The sequence below is a fragment of the Ambystoma mexicanum genome, chromosome 13 (assembly GCF_040938575.1).
Source record: "Ambystoma mexicanum isolate Mex_15411 chromosome 13, UKY_AmexF1_1, whole genome shotgun sequence".
Classification (NCBI taxonomy): Eukaryota; Metazoa; Chordata; class Amphibia; order Caudata; family Ambystomatidae; genus Ambystoma; species Ambystoma mexicanum.
Genome location: NC_090938.1, coordinates 727,011,999 through 727,028,562, shown reverse-complemented (window position 1 = coordinate 727,028,562; position 16,564 = coordinate 727,011,999). Strand labels below are relative to the sequence as shown.

At 43.5% G+C, this 16,564-nt stretch overlaps 1 protein-coding gene across 5 annotated transcripts in view; it reads left to right on the top strand.

Moving 5' to 3' along the window:
• The window catches only part of AGPAT1 (1-acylglycerol-3-phosphate O-acyltransferase 1), a 485,786-nt gene extending 476,607 nt beyond the window's left edge, over window positions 1–9,179 (top strand). For all 5 annotated transcript variants that reach the window (XM_069634940.1, XM_069634937.1, XM_069634936.1 and 2 more), the window contains one exon: window positions 433–9,179. In XM_069634940.1, the coding sequence (XP_069491041.1) occupies window positions 433–590 (158 nt within the window). In that variant the 3' untranslated portion in view covers window positions 591–9,179. The remainder of the gene's footprint in view (window positions 1–432) is intronic.
• Window positions 9,180–16,564: the final 7,385 nt, after the last annotated feature.

Here is a 16,564-nt window from a genome sequence, read left to right as displayed (position 1 = left end):
TCTTTTATTTTTTCCCTCGCCTTTGTCTGTTATGATGGTTTGCCCTTCCTTTGTTCCCTTGTTCCTTACTTTTTTGTTTTTGTTTTGACTGCTATATTTATTTTTCAAATATATGATTCACCCCTTATTTTTCTCAATCGTCATGTTTTTAACATGTATTTCTGTCTTTTTTCTCTGCCTTCCCTTATTGTCCCACTCCTCTGCACTTTCGTTCCTATTCCTCTTCCATTACTTATCTGAACTTTTGTTCTCCCCTTTTACTTCTCTGCTCCTTTTCTCCTCCTTGGCTCATCTTCCTCTTTTCTCTTTGACCCTTTGCCACCCTTTTCATTTCTCTACTCTCTTCCCCTGGGCTTCCCTCCTCTGCTTAAAATCTACTATTTCTTCTTGCACACCTTTCCATTTTCCTGCCCACTGCAACTCCTCCCTCAGGGAAGTGTATGGTGCGGATCCTGCCCAGGATAGAGACCCGGGGCCTGAATGCAGATGATGTTCCGGAGCTGACCGAGAGCGTGCGGAGGACCATGCTGTCAGCCTTCCTAGAGATGTCAGGCGAGGCCAGAGACAAGGACCCCGGTGGTGGCCAGTGAGACCATGGAAGATGGAGAGGAGATACAAGGAGTCAGCCGGAGTTACCGCAAGGGGCTGAAGGCGGCGGGTGCAACAAACGATGGGGCCAAATCGCACTTAAAACAGGGACAGGGAGGACGTCAACCTATACACCAGAGATAAACACTTTTACATGGCTTATTATGACGATAAACAGAACAACGTGAGGTGGGAGTTTAGGCAGGGCCACCCCCCAAATCCCTTCAACAGGAAGTTAAAATGGGAACAAATGAGTCCATTCCAGCTATCAGCAGAACAGCGCCTCCCCTCCTCCCTTTTTTGGATCCCTCACATGGAATGACCCATCATAACAACATTGTCTGAGCCGCATGGCATGATCCATTTTACCTCAGCCGAGGGTGATGGGGTTCGAAACAGAGAAGGGGGCATTCACCTGCTAAACTCTTTACCCCCAAAAATCTCACTGTTTTTGCTTTTCTTGTGATGTGTCTGTTACTTTATTTATTCTCAGGAGATATTGGACGTTTCTTGTGTTTTTGTTGCTGCTGTTTTTCTTATGTCTTTTTTTGGTGACAAAAGAAATGTTGGTTTGTTTTCATTCCTCAGAGGGGGGGAAACAAAAGTTCCTACCATTTCACCTAACAAAAGAGTGATACCAGTTCACTATTGTTACAAAACAAGGAAGTTGATGTTTTGCTGCCAAACGGTCCCCCGACACCTAAGATTCCACGCTGCCCCAACGCACTGGTGGCGGGAACAGCAAGTCTTTCAGCATTTGCCAGGTGTTGCACGCTGGCTGCCAAACACGGGCTTCTAGCTGATGAGTGCTCCGTTTGTCATGGGCAGCAGAAGGCCAGGGTGGGCCATCCTTAAAGAGTTTGTCACGCGTCAAAACACTATTTAAATTACATGAATATTTCTGTGAGAATATTTTGAGGAAGGATCACCAGGCTGGGTAGAGTTTATTTAATCCAGCACAGGATGTTTTTTGTGTGTGGGGTGATTTCTCTTTTTGTTTTTTCCCTTTCTTTCGTCCCCCTTCTGTCTACCCATGTGCTGCTTCTTCACTCCCTTTGCATAAGGAGCCCTATTTCAGTGGTTATGGGGAAGGAGTGCGGAGGGTTTAAAGAATGGTGATTGCCTTCTCGTCGCTGTGGTTTGCATGTGAGGTGGCAGGCTCTGTGAAGACCCTACTTCCGTGGTCCTCTGGGATGGGGTGGGCTTTGCCCTCCTATTTTAACTCCAGAACACTCCAGCACCATGCCGCCGTGTGTGGACTTTCCTGTAATGCGCAGACGGTGATAGCCAGCATTGGTGTCCCTTCCCTGGCTTGCCTGGCTGCTTGGTGTGAATACCTATGCACTCCTACTTTACGCTGTGCCATTACTTTGGGTTCTCGGGCTTAGCCCACTGTGTTAAAAGCCATTTTTCAGCATACATGCTTAAAATGGACATGCCGCCTTGACAGTTAGAAGCTATGGTTAACTTAATTTCCAGATCCACCAGGCAAGTCACTCAGCTCATGTTGCGAGAACTCCTGTCTGCTTTTGAGACGTGTATGATTTTGTGGCATTCAACGTTCTCTAAGCGCTCACAGAAATGTGTGGCTAGGATGGATGTTGTTTTAGAAAGTACCCCTTGTGTAAAGTGATGTTGCCTCAACTCTTCGTAGTGGTTCTGATCTGTGAAAGTGTCACTGCTGAAAGAAGGCAGAATGTGCTCTTCGATCCAGAATCCCTCTGCTGCATCTGCCCTGCTGCCTTGAACGTATCGGACGAGAGCCCTTCTCAGATAAAAGCACAAATGCCATGAGTAATGTGGCCTACTAAAATGTTACACTCCTTTCGGCAACAAAGTAAAGCGGATGTCTACCCAGAATATTGTTTTGTAACATAAAGACACTCTATTGCTCAATACCCCGTACGGTTTATTGAGCAGCCAACCCACTGTTCTCTGAAGCTATGCTTAGTGGGTCCAGGGACCATGATCATATGTGACTGAAGAGCAACAGGAGGCTGCTGGACCCGTCAGATTACTCTTGGAACAATGAGTGCAGTGGTAACGGCTCCCCTTTTCCTGTGTTCAAAAGTCTTTAAACCAAACTCCAGCCCAGAAAGTATGTTAAATATTTGCAGAACCAAATTGGAGACCAAAAAGACTCATCTCAGTTCTGTGTGGTCTGGTCTGCTTCAGGGCATATGGCTTTTAAACTTTCCACACTTGGGAGCAATGTGTGAGGGGGTGCCATTCCTGGGCTTTAGGCTAGCCAAGCTACCACTTTCTCGGCTGGTTTTAATAGCCAAGCATTAATTGGGCCCAGCACCTGCCTCTTATGTTTATGTAGTCTAAAGCTGCTCCCACCTACCCTCAGCAATGACCCATTCAGAGAGACTGGGGCACATTTATTGCAGCAAGAGATCGGGGCATTAAGTTGTTGTTTACAGGTCTAAGATTAGCCATGGTTTGGACAAAGTAGTTTTCCCCTCCCATGTTCTATGCTAATGTAAAGCCTGTTCGCCTTAGTGAAAAGGAAAGGGTTAGATGGTCTGTACTCTAAATGCACTTGTTCTAGGCATTCATTCATAATTGACTGTTTAATAGACCAAACTCTACTCCAAAGTAGCCCGCACTTTCTCGACCATGTAGCCAATTTCTTTTTAGAATGGCTGCTGCCTTTGTGGGTGAGGTTTCAGTTGTGTGTATGCTATTCTCTCTTTCCTACAAGCCAGCAGATTACATTTTCACATGAATTTGCTAATTTCTGTAGAACACCCCTTAATCTTTGTTTTGAAATGCAGCCGGAATTTGAGAAGCACTAAGGGGAGTTTGCCAGTAGCTAACCTAGGAACACCATTGGCTGTCAGTCATATTCCAGCTGAAACATCGAGGGGCATAGGAAAGTGGTAACATGCAAGTTTTCTAGGGCTATTCGTTTGCCGTTTGCTGCCAGTCCAAGCAGATGTAAAATCTGAGGAGGGCTAAGCAAGTTCTTCCGTCAGCAACAAGACTCATAATATAAGGACATAGTGATCTGACCGGAAAGCACCAAGGTTTAAAAGCAATTACCTCTACAGCTTCTCCCTATTGATCTGGCATGATTGCCCTAGACAGGATATTTAATGCCCGCAAGCTACTAAAGATTGGAAGCAATTCCTTTTTTGACAGGAAGTGACCTCTTTTAACAAGATGTGACCTAGCAGGTGATCATACTTTCTAAATTGACTAGATCCTGCTCTGACGTTGATTTCAGAAATGTCTGGAGTCCCGTTTCTCTTGTTATTCGCTGCATGTAATGTACCCTGAAGGCAGGGTGACACCAGAGAAGTTTCTGTTTTTGTTACTTTGAAGCCAAATAAAATATATTTGTACATGAAAGTGATTGATTGCTAGTTTTCTGGATACATTCTGACATGAGCGACTTTGGGATGGCCAAGCTGTGCTTAGCATCTTGCCACAAGCGCTCTGTGTCATCTTGTTTATGCAAAGTAATCTGCTTACGCCTCATTTCATTCCGATTAATTTGGTAGCAGCTAAGGCACAGCCTCTGCCTTTATGGGCTGCCACCCAAACCGTGTCAGAAAGGTCACAAAGGGAGTACGCTGGACTGGTTTTGGAATTTCCAGCCATGTATGACCTCATATAAAGCCCTCAAAGGTTGAAATGCAACTAGGAATGGTTGTCTTGTATTAGTTCTAGAATTTCAAATTAGAGTTTCTTATATTGGAAATTGGACAGTTTGCTTGTAAGAGAACATGGCATGTTGACAAAACCTCCTGTACCAGACCAGGAAACATTCACTGAAGTATCTGTACTAGGATATGGAAGTCGATCTTAAGCGCTTCTTCTTAACCCTAAAGCTTGGGCAGAAGCATCTGTATTAAGTCCTCAGAGGTGGACGTAAGCACTTATAGCAGATCACAGAGGTTGGAAGACATTTTGTGTACTGCAGCATGGAACATGGCCAAATGATCCTTTTCTGCAGCATTAACCATGGACATATGCTATTTTACTACATCAAGAAACTTTGAATGACGCTCATATGTTAGAAAACGTAGCTTGTATAGAAGCTCTTGTAGTAGGAACTGACGCTTGAACACAGGCGGTTTTACAAGTGCATGAAGCAATGACAACAGCTCTTATAGACCACAGTGTTTGGACTGGACATTGTGTAGCTTCTGTGGAGTTCAGCGGGAAGCTCCTGTATGAGACATGAAACTTAGCCAGATTATATCATCCCAGACCATAAAACATGAACAGGAGCTCTTATGATTTGCCATGAAGCTTGGATAGAATTTCTTGGAGGGCAGCATCAAGCATGGACATGAGCGTTGATACGGCAGGCAGGTTTTGAATGAAGAATTGTGTTGGACTCTGAAGCGTCGGCAGGGACTCTTGCATCAACGTATGATGTTATGACTAAAATTTGGACAGGAGAGGTGGTCCTCATTCAGTAGTTTTGTATTTGAGCACTTCGCTTAGGCCACATTTCTTTTCAATCCTAGAGCACAGCGCCTTAGGGAAAGCCTCTGTGCACCTGACTTTAAACCTCTGGCAATCTTGTATCCGAGCATGGGTGTTTGGTGGTTCTAAGGAGCTGTTTTGCTAGGTATGCCTGTTTGTTACAGATCTTGAAGAATATTAACCCACACTATTAGCTTTTCTATTTCGTATCTGTGACGTTTCCAAAATTGTATAGCCCATCTGAGGCTAGGATAAATCTCCAGCACCCCATCTTGTAGCATGTTCTTGTATCACTTTGCTGAGCCTAGAATGAAGTTATCGTTTCTCCCCTCGGCTGAGTTCTGCCTAAGTCTTGTCCAGACCCCTTGTTGACAGTTATTGTATCTCGCATTTTAACTGTTGCGGAAGATTTTGTATCTAGTCTCTGGGCCTTTGCCAAAGATCCTGTAGCTCATCTCTTGACTGCAGACTGTGTATTCCGTATCAATCCCCCAACCCTTGAAACTGAGGAAGCGCTTATATTTATTTATTATTTGACTGAAACTCTTGTATTGTAGGTTTCAGCTTTCGTCAAAGCTTTTATTGCCAAATCGCGATGCTAGCCACGTTTCTTGCATCCAATACATAGGGGTTAGCAGATGCTCTTAGATTCACTCTTTGTCTAAAGGCCTTGTGAGTCAGATTTCCCCTTTTTGCTGAAACTGAACTTTGCCATCTGGCTGTTTTAGTTGAAGATGTTGTATACAGCTTTTGTATTGGACAGTGCTTTTGTATGATATGTTTTAATTTTGGTCAAACAAGTTGTATCTTCTCTTGTGTTCAATCTATTATCTTCACATAGTTTTTGCTTCCATTCTCTGAGCTTTGTCAAAAACTCTTGTATACCTCCTAATGTTCCTAACCTTCTCCTACCCTAACATCTATGCTTGCCGAAGCTCTTATTTTCCCATAGTGTTGTTTAATCCTCTTGATCCTGGCCCTCAATGTAGATAATCTCTTGGGTCCTATTAATCAACCCTGACCTAAGCTCTTCAATTCCTTCCCATCACCGGACTAAATGGTCTTTGTTTTTACCCCTTTGCAGTGACTGAAGTGCTTGGATCCTCTTCCTCAACCTTCACCAAAGCTGTACAATTCGAGAACTAAACCCCAGTAAAGTTCTTTAGTGGTAACTGTTGCTCTTTGGTCTTATTCTTCAACTTTGACTGAATCTCTTTGATCCAACCTGCAACCTTGAATAAAGCTCTTTGATGCCAGCCCTCAACCTTGACCCAAGGTTCTTAGATCCTCCACCTCAGGCTTTGCAGAGGTTCTTCAATAATACAGTTCAATCTTTACTGAGGTTCTTGAGTCCTATTCTTCGAGGTTGGCAACTACTCTTCAATCTTTCTGTGCATTTAACCTGTAATAGTCGTTCAAGACTCTAGAATGCCATCTTCTGCCCTTATTGGAGGCTTTTGACTGAAGCTTTTTTCTCTGCATTTATTGCCCATGGCCAAATTAGCTGTGTCTGATCTCTGAACATTTCTCAAAACTCTCTCTCCAATATCTGCTCCTTGGTCAAAGCTTCATGTGTCAGATGTCCGGGTAAAGCTCCTATGTTTGACACTTTGGTTGCAGTTTCTGTATCTTTTACCCAACCGGTTTTGACTAAAACAATATATCTTAAATCCGGTTTTGACGTTTTTGTACTATGGGATGAGTTGTTGCTGGCCCTCTTTTTTGGCCCTTTTAATACAAGTGCATAGTTCAAGCTCTTGCATTAATGTTTCAAAGATCCTCCCCTTCGCATCAGATGGCGGACTTCAGTTATTGTGAGCGGAGACTGAAGCTCCCTGGTTAAATACGGATTATGACTGAATGCAGAAAGTAGCGAACCTAGCGCATTCTGGCATTTGTTGGCTAAGGAGCTGATCTGAGAAAGGGCTCTGTCAGGATGATTATTGGAAAAAAGGTTACATTTTAGTCCTTGAACATACATTCAAATGAAATGCCGTTTTAGCGCATATGGCCAAACCGAGGCAGTCATGTAGCAAGGAATCTGTAATGCCTCCTCTTCTCCATTCCCTGGGGCAGTTACTTGTGGGTAGGCCTGACGATATGGGCCCATTGGGCCCGGTTTTGTTTACACCCCATTTTGTGTTTTATTTTTTTTAAATGTTTTAATACTTTTTTACTCCATAGCCTTTGTCTTTGTTTGAAATGTGTTTTGTTAAATATGTGAATTTGTTTTGCACACTCACAAATGTATTTCCTCCACCATCCCACCCTGTTGAATCCTCCATCCCTTTCTTCCTTTGCTTTCACCCTGTGCCCTTTAATCTCCCTCTCCCAGTCAAAGGAACAGGCCTCTTTGGTTAGTGGGGGAGAGCAGTGGTTATTGGGTGAGCGTGGGTCTAGCCTTAAACAGAGGTATGGACCTGGAGTGTTAACAGTCTGGAGGTGACGTTCATACTTTTAATCACGGCTCTGTGATCTCTGACAATTCTGAAGTTTTTTTATTTATACAATTATGTAGATCAATAGTTTTCTGTTCTCTCCTGTCTGTTAGTTTATTGTTCAGTGGGGAAGCACTTGGACCATGTCATAAGAACTGTGTATTGGAATGATTGTAACTGCTGTTATGTGATGTGACACAATGATGCACCTACAGCCTAAGGAGGCGCTAAGGAAGGTCTAACCCCATATACATTTTGGACGTGGAGCTTAACAGATTGGTACCCCCCATTGCATAAAGACACATTAAAGGGGGACTTTGAAGTACCTGTGGGAGGAATCCAGCCAAACCTGCGGTCAAAGGTTTGCATGGTTGCACATGAAAATGTGCAAACTGCTGGAGGGAGGGGGTATAAAAGGGTGAAGACTAGAGGGGAGTTGTAGGAGGAGCCCAACACAGTGTATTGTTTTCCTTTCATCCCTTCCATCTCTAATCGGATTAACATATAGGATGTAAGTATTACAGGTCTTACTTGTGTGGGGGATTGGGTTCCTTGCTGTAAAGGTACTCTTCAGGCTGTCACTGCCACCTGTTTAGCACTTTGCGTGGGTGCTAGGGAACAATGGCAGCCTCTCTCGTGCAAAGTGGCATAGAACAATATTATAAAAATACGTCATATTCCCAGTTACCCTGCAAAGTCATCTGTGCAGTATGGCACATTGTTACAAGGTTTTTCTGCCAATGTTTCTCTCAAAAGGTTTCTTGCTTTTTCTACTGAAAATTGTTTGTACTTCATTTCCCCTCAGTCTCGCCAGCCCTCAGCCTTTGGCTTTGAGGCACATGAAAAGCGCTAGCAAAGCCTACTAGGAAGCCTCTTTGTCCTGTGGCAGGATACTCATGCAAGCAAGGCCACTCTCTCAATGGCTTTTTGGGGTTATGCCTAAATGATTACCCTTCAGGGGCACTAGATGCATGGGTTTACCCGCCAAGTGACCCTTGTCAACCTTTTGCAATTTCAACCATATCCTGTTTGTTTTTTTTCTCCATTCTTTAGGAAATATTGAACACACTTTTTGTATGAACTTGGAAACCAGAAGGTCAAACTTCAAAAATCATTGCTAGGAAGCTAAAGAAATTGGCCTGTCTTAAGTATGCCAAGGTCACCTCAGATTCTCATGGCCAGTGGGAAAGTGGGCAGGGAACGTGCTTATATTCAGAATGCAGTATTTGTTTTATTTGTATCTTTTATGTTATGATTTTACTGTTTGTGCTGTGATTGGAAAGTCTCCTTTGTCAATATAACATTTTTTGCGTATCCCCCCTCTCACAGATCCCAGCACGCCTATGCGGTGGGTTTAGTTTGTGAATCGCATTATGGAGGCCTTCAGGAAGATAACCAATATTAAACAAACATGGGTGGGGTAGGTGATGGCGCCCCCTCCTCCTTGAATGGCTGCTGCATAGGCAGTTGATACTTTGTCCAACCAGCTAATGCAAAACGGACTGACCAGGAAGATGGTGTGTGTACAGCACTTTTGATGGGCGGACTGAGGGAACCGACTGGCGAGAATGAACCGCAAGGCTGGAAGAGCAGACAGGTCATTTCTTCCGTAGCGTTGTAGATGTATTTTTTATGGATATATGTATAATGATAAGATCCAACAACTCCTGTGCTTCAGAACCACTTGTCAATAAAGACACCTGGCTACGACGTTTGGCTCTCGTTTGTCTTTTTCTAGTTCACTACTGCACCCTTTAAATGTAAGTACTGGGACCTGGCACCTGCAATCTGTAAGCCCTCCTTGATCTTTGTCCTCTGGAGCACCCTCTGGCATTGTACCCTTCTAGTGTAGGTTTTCTGGTGGTCTTGCTGGTGAGTCTGAAGTCACCTTGGAACTCAACGATTTAAAAAAAAAAAAATAAATAATCAAAAAATTAAATAATAAAGTAATAAAAAAGGAGTGTACGCAGGCAGGAAGTAACACAGGTATATACAGGTCGCAAACGCAGCTGGGACATCAATGTTCAAAACAGATCATGGAACAGAACTGCATGAAAAGTCTCTGTCACAGAAACGCCCCTAAAACTAGAACTTTTATAATAAACAAACTAATCAGCATTAATGATTTTGCAAGGCGAAGTATCCCTATAATGAGCTGATTGGTGCTCTCATATTGTACCCCTATGGAAAAGCATACATGTTTAATCAATAATTGGGGACATTTAGCCATCTCACACTGCCCTGAACTGCTAATGTCTGATGTCACAATCCAACCCCCTCTTACAACACCATAATGACAATTCATTGAAACATTTGAGATGACCATTGGAACTTTATTATTCTGCCCCGGTCAGCCCATCTCCTTTCTCATCAGAACTGCTTCTCTACTATGGCACTGTCACAGCCTTGAACCACGCACATATTGCTATACGAATGTTGCACATTGAGAACTCTCCGGCCTTTTCTCCAGGCAAAATTTACTAAGGGGCGATTAGAAACCACTGTGGTTCTTTCGAGTCCACTCTGAAATCATGGTTTGCAAATCATTTTGAATTATTAGTTATGACCTTCTTTATCGTCAGCAGGATTTTGAAAGGATGACAACTGTTTATTCGCTCTTGTTTGTCCTACCAGCCTGGGATATTGGGATCTGCAATGCATTGCCAGCCCCTGAGACTTTGCTGCAAGCTTTTAAAAGGCTAATGCACGTTTACTGCAAAAACACACTGCAAGGCCCATTTACTGTGTTTTAACCTCCTCCTAAATTTAGTTATACGTACCATTGCCACTGCATTTATGTTACATGTGAGCTAATGTTCATTTCGTATTAATTATAAAACCACTAAAGGGAGCCCCCTCTCCTTTTAGAGTGGTACTCTCGTAATTGATAAGTGCACACCTTTTCACCTCGCAGAACTTGCATTTTCATTACTTTATTCACCCCTTTTATTGATTTATCAATAACTAACTGGTTTTTGGCCTCCATTCCCTTTCTGCTACTTTATCCTTGTGCATCAATTTTTTTTCCAGTGTTCGCCCACAATCTCCTCCCAGCCATTCAAAGTTCCCCCTCCCAAACATGCCCTGTTCTGTCTTTAAGCACTAAATCCAGAACTGTTGATAGTGTTCTAAATCGGCTGGTTGTGTGAAGACCCACCTATCCTTATCCTCCTCTTCATTTTCCCCACCTTTCTTTTCGTCGTCATTTTAGTCAATACTTGAGGGTAACATCAACTGTTCTTTTTGTCTTGCTAGAATATATTTTTTAAATGTTCTTACTAATGCAGAAGGTGAAGAGAATGAGCACCAACGCGGGGACAGTCAGTCGAAACAGTCCAGAGAGCCAGGTGGGCGCCCAGGTGAAAATACTGTCCAACCAATTGCTTGATTTCACTCCATTTACTGCACTGGACATTTTCTCATGGAGTGTCCGTATCTGTTATCGCTGCTTTCAGCGTTCCATTTGCTGCCTCTACATCGGCTATCATTGTGCAGCAGCTGCTCTCCAACTTGGTGCAGACCAGTCCTTCGATAGCAGTCAACAGGTCCTAGGCATGTCTGTTTTGGAGGGCCACCAAGCGTAGTGCTATCATTTCTTCCTTGATTGCATTCAAACCCTTTGCTGTTGAGTTTGCTAACATTAACATCTCACATCTAGTGAGCTGTACCCACTTGCATTTGTGGTAGCCTGGAGTTCTGGGAAAAGTAGTGAGGCAAAAAAGATTGCAGCTGTTAAGAGCCCAAATTCATCCGGAATAGCAGCCAAATGGTTTGTGCTCTTCTGCGAAAAGTAATTGTTTGCCCGTTTCTTCCTCCTCGTCGATTTTTCTTCCACCCCTTGCTGTGCCAAATTTCCATGTCATCATATGAAACGATTTCAGTTGATGATTCTAGCTCTGCTGCAATGCCATTGTTTAAGCTTTTTTTCTCTTAGAAGCAAATATAGCAATAGCATTAATCCTATACTAAGACATATTAACATCACCACACTCCAAAACATTGAAGTTGTTCTTGTTTTCAATTTCTTTTGCTGTTTTTTGGTAGTCTGAAAGCTGTGAAAAAGTTTAGAGAAATGTCCCATATACTTCCCATCATGTAGTGCTTGGCGATGCAGAGTTCTTCTCTTTGTCCACGCCAGTGATGTGTACCCATCCCCGCCAGCCTTGGACCTTCACTGCTATGTGTGTCGAGTAGATCACGGGATGCGGGCCGGTGAAACGCTCCTCCCTCCATTTACAAACCTGGTTTTTGATGGAAATGTTCTCCCCTGGATAAAGAGGTGCTGCTTGTGGAAATTGTCCTGATTGCTCTTTTTCAGTTCTTGGTCTCATCTGCAAGGATATATAGCGGAGGGATTTTCGAAGTTCTTTGAGATATGTGTCAAATTCCTCCCCTAAAATGCAAGAAGTAGAGTGTGCATCAGAGATTGTACACGGCGGCGGAATAGACACATGCATTCTCCACCCTGTAACAATCTCTTGAGGAGTCGGGTGATGATCTCCTCCAGGCGTATCGCATATAAAGAGGCAAGTAGTGCACCCAAGATTTTCCATGCAATTGCGTAAGCTTTGCCAAGTGCCTCTTAAGCACTCCATTCATCTTCTCTACCAAACCGTTGGCTTGTGGATGATAAACCATGCATATTTTATGCTTTATCTCCAGGAGAGATGTTATGTCGTTAATTAACTCATTTGAAAAATGCTGGCCCTTGTCAGAGCAAATTTTATCTGGAATTCCACACCTTGGAACAACCTCCCTGACAAGGCATTTAGCTGCAGATCGGGAGTCATTATGGGCACAGGGACCAGCCTTAAGCCAACATGAGAATGGGCACACAACTACAAGCAAGTACCTATAAGTGGCACTTCTTTCTTGCATATGCAAGTACAGGAAGGCGCCTTCTGGTCAAGGCAATGTTCCTTGTACAACTCTCAATCTGTGTCCTGGTAAATACTTTTGGTAGATCATGCAATTGTTTATGTACGCCACAACATTTTCATTCAAGTTTGGTGCAAACCAGTCTTCACTTATCCTTGCAGCCACATGCTCTTTCAATACGTGGGCAGTGTCGTGAAACTGTTCCAATGCTACTCAGAACAATTTCTTTGGCATTACTACTTTTCCTGTGCTATCTTGTTTCCAGACCAAATCAGTTATACACAAGGAACATCCTCTGCTTTTTCATACCTCTTTTACATCGCCTGGTCTTTCTCTCTGCAGTTCCACTATCTGCATTATTGGAGTCGCATTAAAATTGTCTGGTACCAAATCTGTTTCTTTGCTCACTTTTAATGCTGCCAATAAGGGTATTTTTTCCTTTTCGCCAAGGAACAGCACATGTGTTCTTTCTGCCAGATATGCTGCTTCTTTTGCTGCGCTGTTTGCTCTTTTGTTTCCTAATGAAATAAAATTGTGCGCTCAACTATGGCCCTTGCATTTTATTAAGTACCTCTGGCAATCTACTTAACCGTGCTGAACAGGTGTGCCATCACATCTTTTGAATCCTCTTCTCTCCCATCTTGCTAGCCCTGAGCGCACTGTAGATGTGACATATGCTGAATCGGAAAATATGTTTACTGCCTGACCTTCTGACATGCTAAGTGCCTCAATCAAAGCCAACAGCTCTGCTGCTTGTGCAGAGTAGTGGTCTGGTAGTCGTGTCTGTGAGTACACAATCATTTAATTTCCTGTGTGTACTCCATGTCTGTGTCCCACTACTGCGGAACCTGAATGTCTTTGTCCCGTTGTCTGGTCAATACTGGAGCTTCCGTCAATGAAAATCATGTCCCCCCTTTTATTACTTCTTCTTTTAATCAGAGGGTTACTTTCGTTCTTGTCCATGTATCCAATGCAGTCATGTGTGTACTCTCACTCCTCTACTTTTACTGCAATTAATCCTGCTGGATTTACAGTCCTACATCCCACCACTTCTATTTCCGAGTTTGTCAATATTATCTTGTACCCTGAAGATCTCAGAGTTGTCAATGTTGATTTTGTTTTCTCCAATATAGCAAACGATGCATGCTCCACATACAAAATTGTGGGACACCCCATTGTTATTGCAGTAGCCTTCTCAATTGCGAATGCAGCAGCAGTAATTCCCTGCTTACATGGGAAATGTCCCTGCATCACTGGATCCATTGATCCACTGTAATATGCAAGTGGTTTATGTCCCTGCCCTTTCTTCTGTGTCAGTACAGCTGTCATTACCTTTCCATCTGACTGGGAAAAAAGGTGAAACCTTTCTTTGTAATTGGGTGTAGCCAGTACAGGTCCGTGTGCCAACTCGTGTTTTATTTTGTTAAAGCTCTCGTCCATCTCAGCTGTCCATTTTATATTTCCCTTATGTTTCTGAGCTTGTTTTAGTGCTTGTAGCAATGGCCTGGTGTACATGGAGTAATCAAAACCCCATGCTCTGCAGAAATTGCATAAGCCCAAGAACTGTTGCATTTCTTTCACTGTTTTTGGTTGCAGAGTCTTCCATCTGCTGACACAATCTGACCCAGATACACTACTTCCTTTTGACACTAATGCAATTTCTCTTTATCCACTTTGTATCCTTTGTCAGCTAATAATGTCAGTAGTGTCACTGAGTCCTTCCTACAATCTTCTTCTATCACACTGCACACCAATAAATCAACATATTGTATCATTGTGCCTGCAAGTTGCTCAAGTCAATTTTTATCACCCTATTAAAAATGCAAAGTCCCTTACAGAACCTTTGGGGCATTCTACAGTGTCCAAACCGTGTCCTGCGATATGTAAGTGCAGTGCGATACCTTGAGTCCAGATAAAGTGCTAGGGAGAAGAATGCATTCTTCAAATCCACTACAGTAAAATAGTGTGCTTCTGCTGGAATGCTGCACAAATTGTTGCCAGATTGGGGACCAAGGGATATTCGATAGTATAGTTAAGGGAGCGTTAGTCCTGTATGAAACGCCACACCGCTGCCTTTGATTTTTTGATCGGATAGATAGCCGTGTTGCAAAATGACGTGCTCTCCTGTATTATCCCTTGTTGCCATAACGCATTCAGTCTCTCATAAATTCCTTTATCTGCTCCTCGAGAGAGAGGGTACTGCTTTACTTGTGGCAATAGTGCTCCTTTTAATTTTGTGTACTGCTCCCACCCCTTTCAGTATTCCTACATCATGGGGTCCTGTTGTCCATAAGCTTTTTGGCACCTTTTCCAAAACTTCCTGCAGGTGTTGTGTCTTCTCTTTTGTTATCAGAGTCATCTGAGGAATTCCTTTTACTATTATGTGTGCTGGTCAGGGAATGCTTAACTCAAAAACAAACCCTCCTTAATTGTCTTTTATTGCAAACAATTCTGTGTCACTCACTCTAAAGTCGGTGTAGGCTTATGTTGTCTTCATCAGTTGCTACTAGTATGATCATGTCTTTTTGTACCACAACTTGCTACAGTATTCTCTGTCTTTATAGACAATGGTACATCTTTTATAAGAGGAACTTTCAAAATGGTCCCCGAAAGATCTTGTGTGTCCAAACTTTTGTTAGATAATGCAAATCCTGCTTCCTTTGTGCATGATCTGGTGGCTCCACCATCTATAAGAAAGGAAAATCCCTTCTGAACTGCTATCTCCAGTTCCTCTTCGGGTCATCAGTTACTGCTAGAACAGGACACACTTGCACTCCCCGTGGGTACCCCTATTGGGGGAAAGTGTTGGCAGATGATGTAAGGAAATTACCTCCCACCACTGTCACTCCAGTGTATTGGGGCACAGTGTTTCTGTCCCAATAGTGTGACCCCCTTCTTGTACTTGTGTCTGCACTGGCGCCTGCATTATGCTCACTGTACCTGGGGTTCTTGCCATTGTCCCATTCTGCACTTGCCCCCGTGTGGGTATGTTCTGCTATTGTGTAGGTTGCATCTGTAATTGTTGCGGCATTGTCTGCCTTTGTTGAGGTGCTTGTATATAATGTTGTTGCAGAGCCCCTGCTTGTGCTATCAATGGGCATGTCCGTGCGAAGGGACTGAAATTTCCATATGCAAAACATTGCTCTCCAAACCGTGGCCCCATGCCCTTGTACCCCATTCCCCTTCCTCGTGTGTAATATCCTCGCCCCAACTGGAATGATCCCCATAACTGTTTACTCCACCTGTCTGCCAAATCCCTGGCTGCTGCTGTATGTTCCTAAAAGTAGGCTGTTGATGCATCTGTACTGTTCCCCACTGCCCACCAGGCGATGCTTGAGTATACCCTCTTGGTTCCGTTACAGTTGCCACTGGGAACCCCCTTGCTGTGCTGGTAGGTACTGCTACTGGCCCTGTATCGCTCTTTCCATGTGTATTTTAGCCAGTTTCGGAACTAATTTGTTTTCAGCTTTTGTTGCATTATCAGTTGTCTCCTCGTCCTTTTCCTGCTTCTTCTTGCAATAGTGTACTATTGTTGCCTGGATCTCTGGCCACCCCTTTGCCTCAATTCTCACTATCTTTCCTAAAGATGCCTGCACTTCTGTGGGAAGCCCCCTCACAAGGATGTAGTAAAACAAAGGTATGTTGTCATCCCATGACTGTTTATTTTCCTGTGTCCACATTTCCTGAATGGATCATATGTTTTCTGCGGGGTCCTCATCAGGCTTCATTTTAAAAGCCAATAGGGAACCCATGTCTGACCTGTCTGGATACAGCTCCCGTAGAGCCTTCCAAGAATGCGCTCAGTAATTATTGAATCGTGCTCCATCATGTTGCTTAGAACTGAATTTAACGCTGGCGTACCCAGCCTTCTGCCATCTTTCCCCAACCGATGCTGCTAGTAAACCTTTTATGTCCCCTATGGCCAATGGGATTCCCGCTGTCTCCTTTTCCAAAACATAAATCCATTTGCTCACCCCTATCATTAATGAGGGTAAACTGTGCACCAAATTCTCCATATCAATTGTCTGCCATGGTATGTAATTAACCCCACTTACCCCCTTGTTTTCTTAAAAAGTGGCACCTGCTTGCCAACAGTGCGTTTATTTCCTCGCTGTGGTCTTGTCGCTACTGCTATTCTCGTTTTCCTATTCCAAAGCCTATGTGTCCAATCTCCCACTTCCTCCTCTTCCCTTACGATTCTTCTCCTTCCTTTGCTC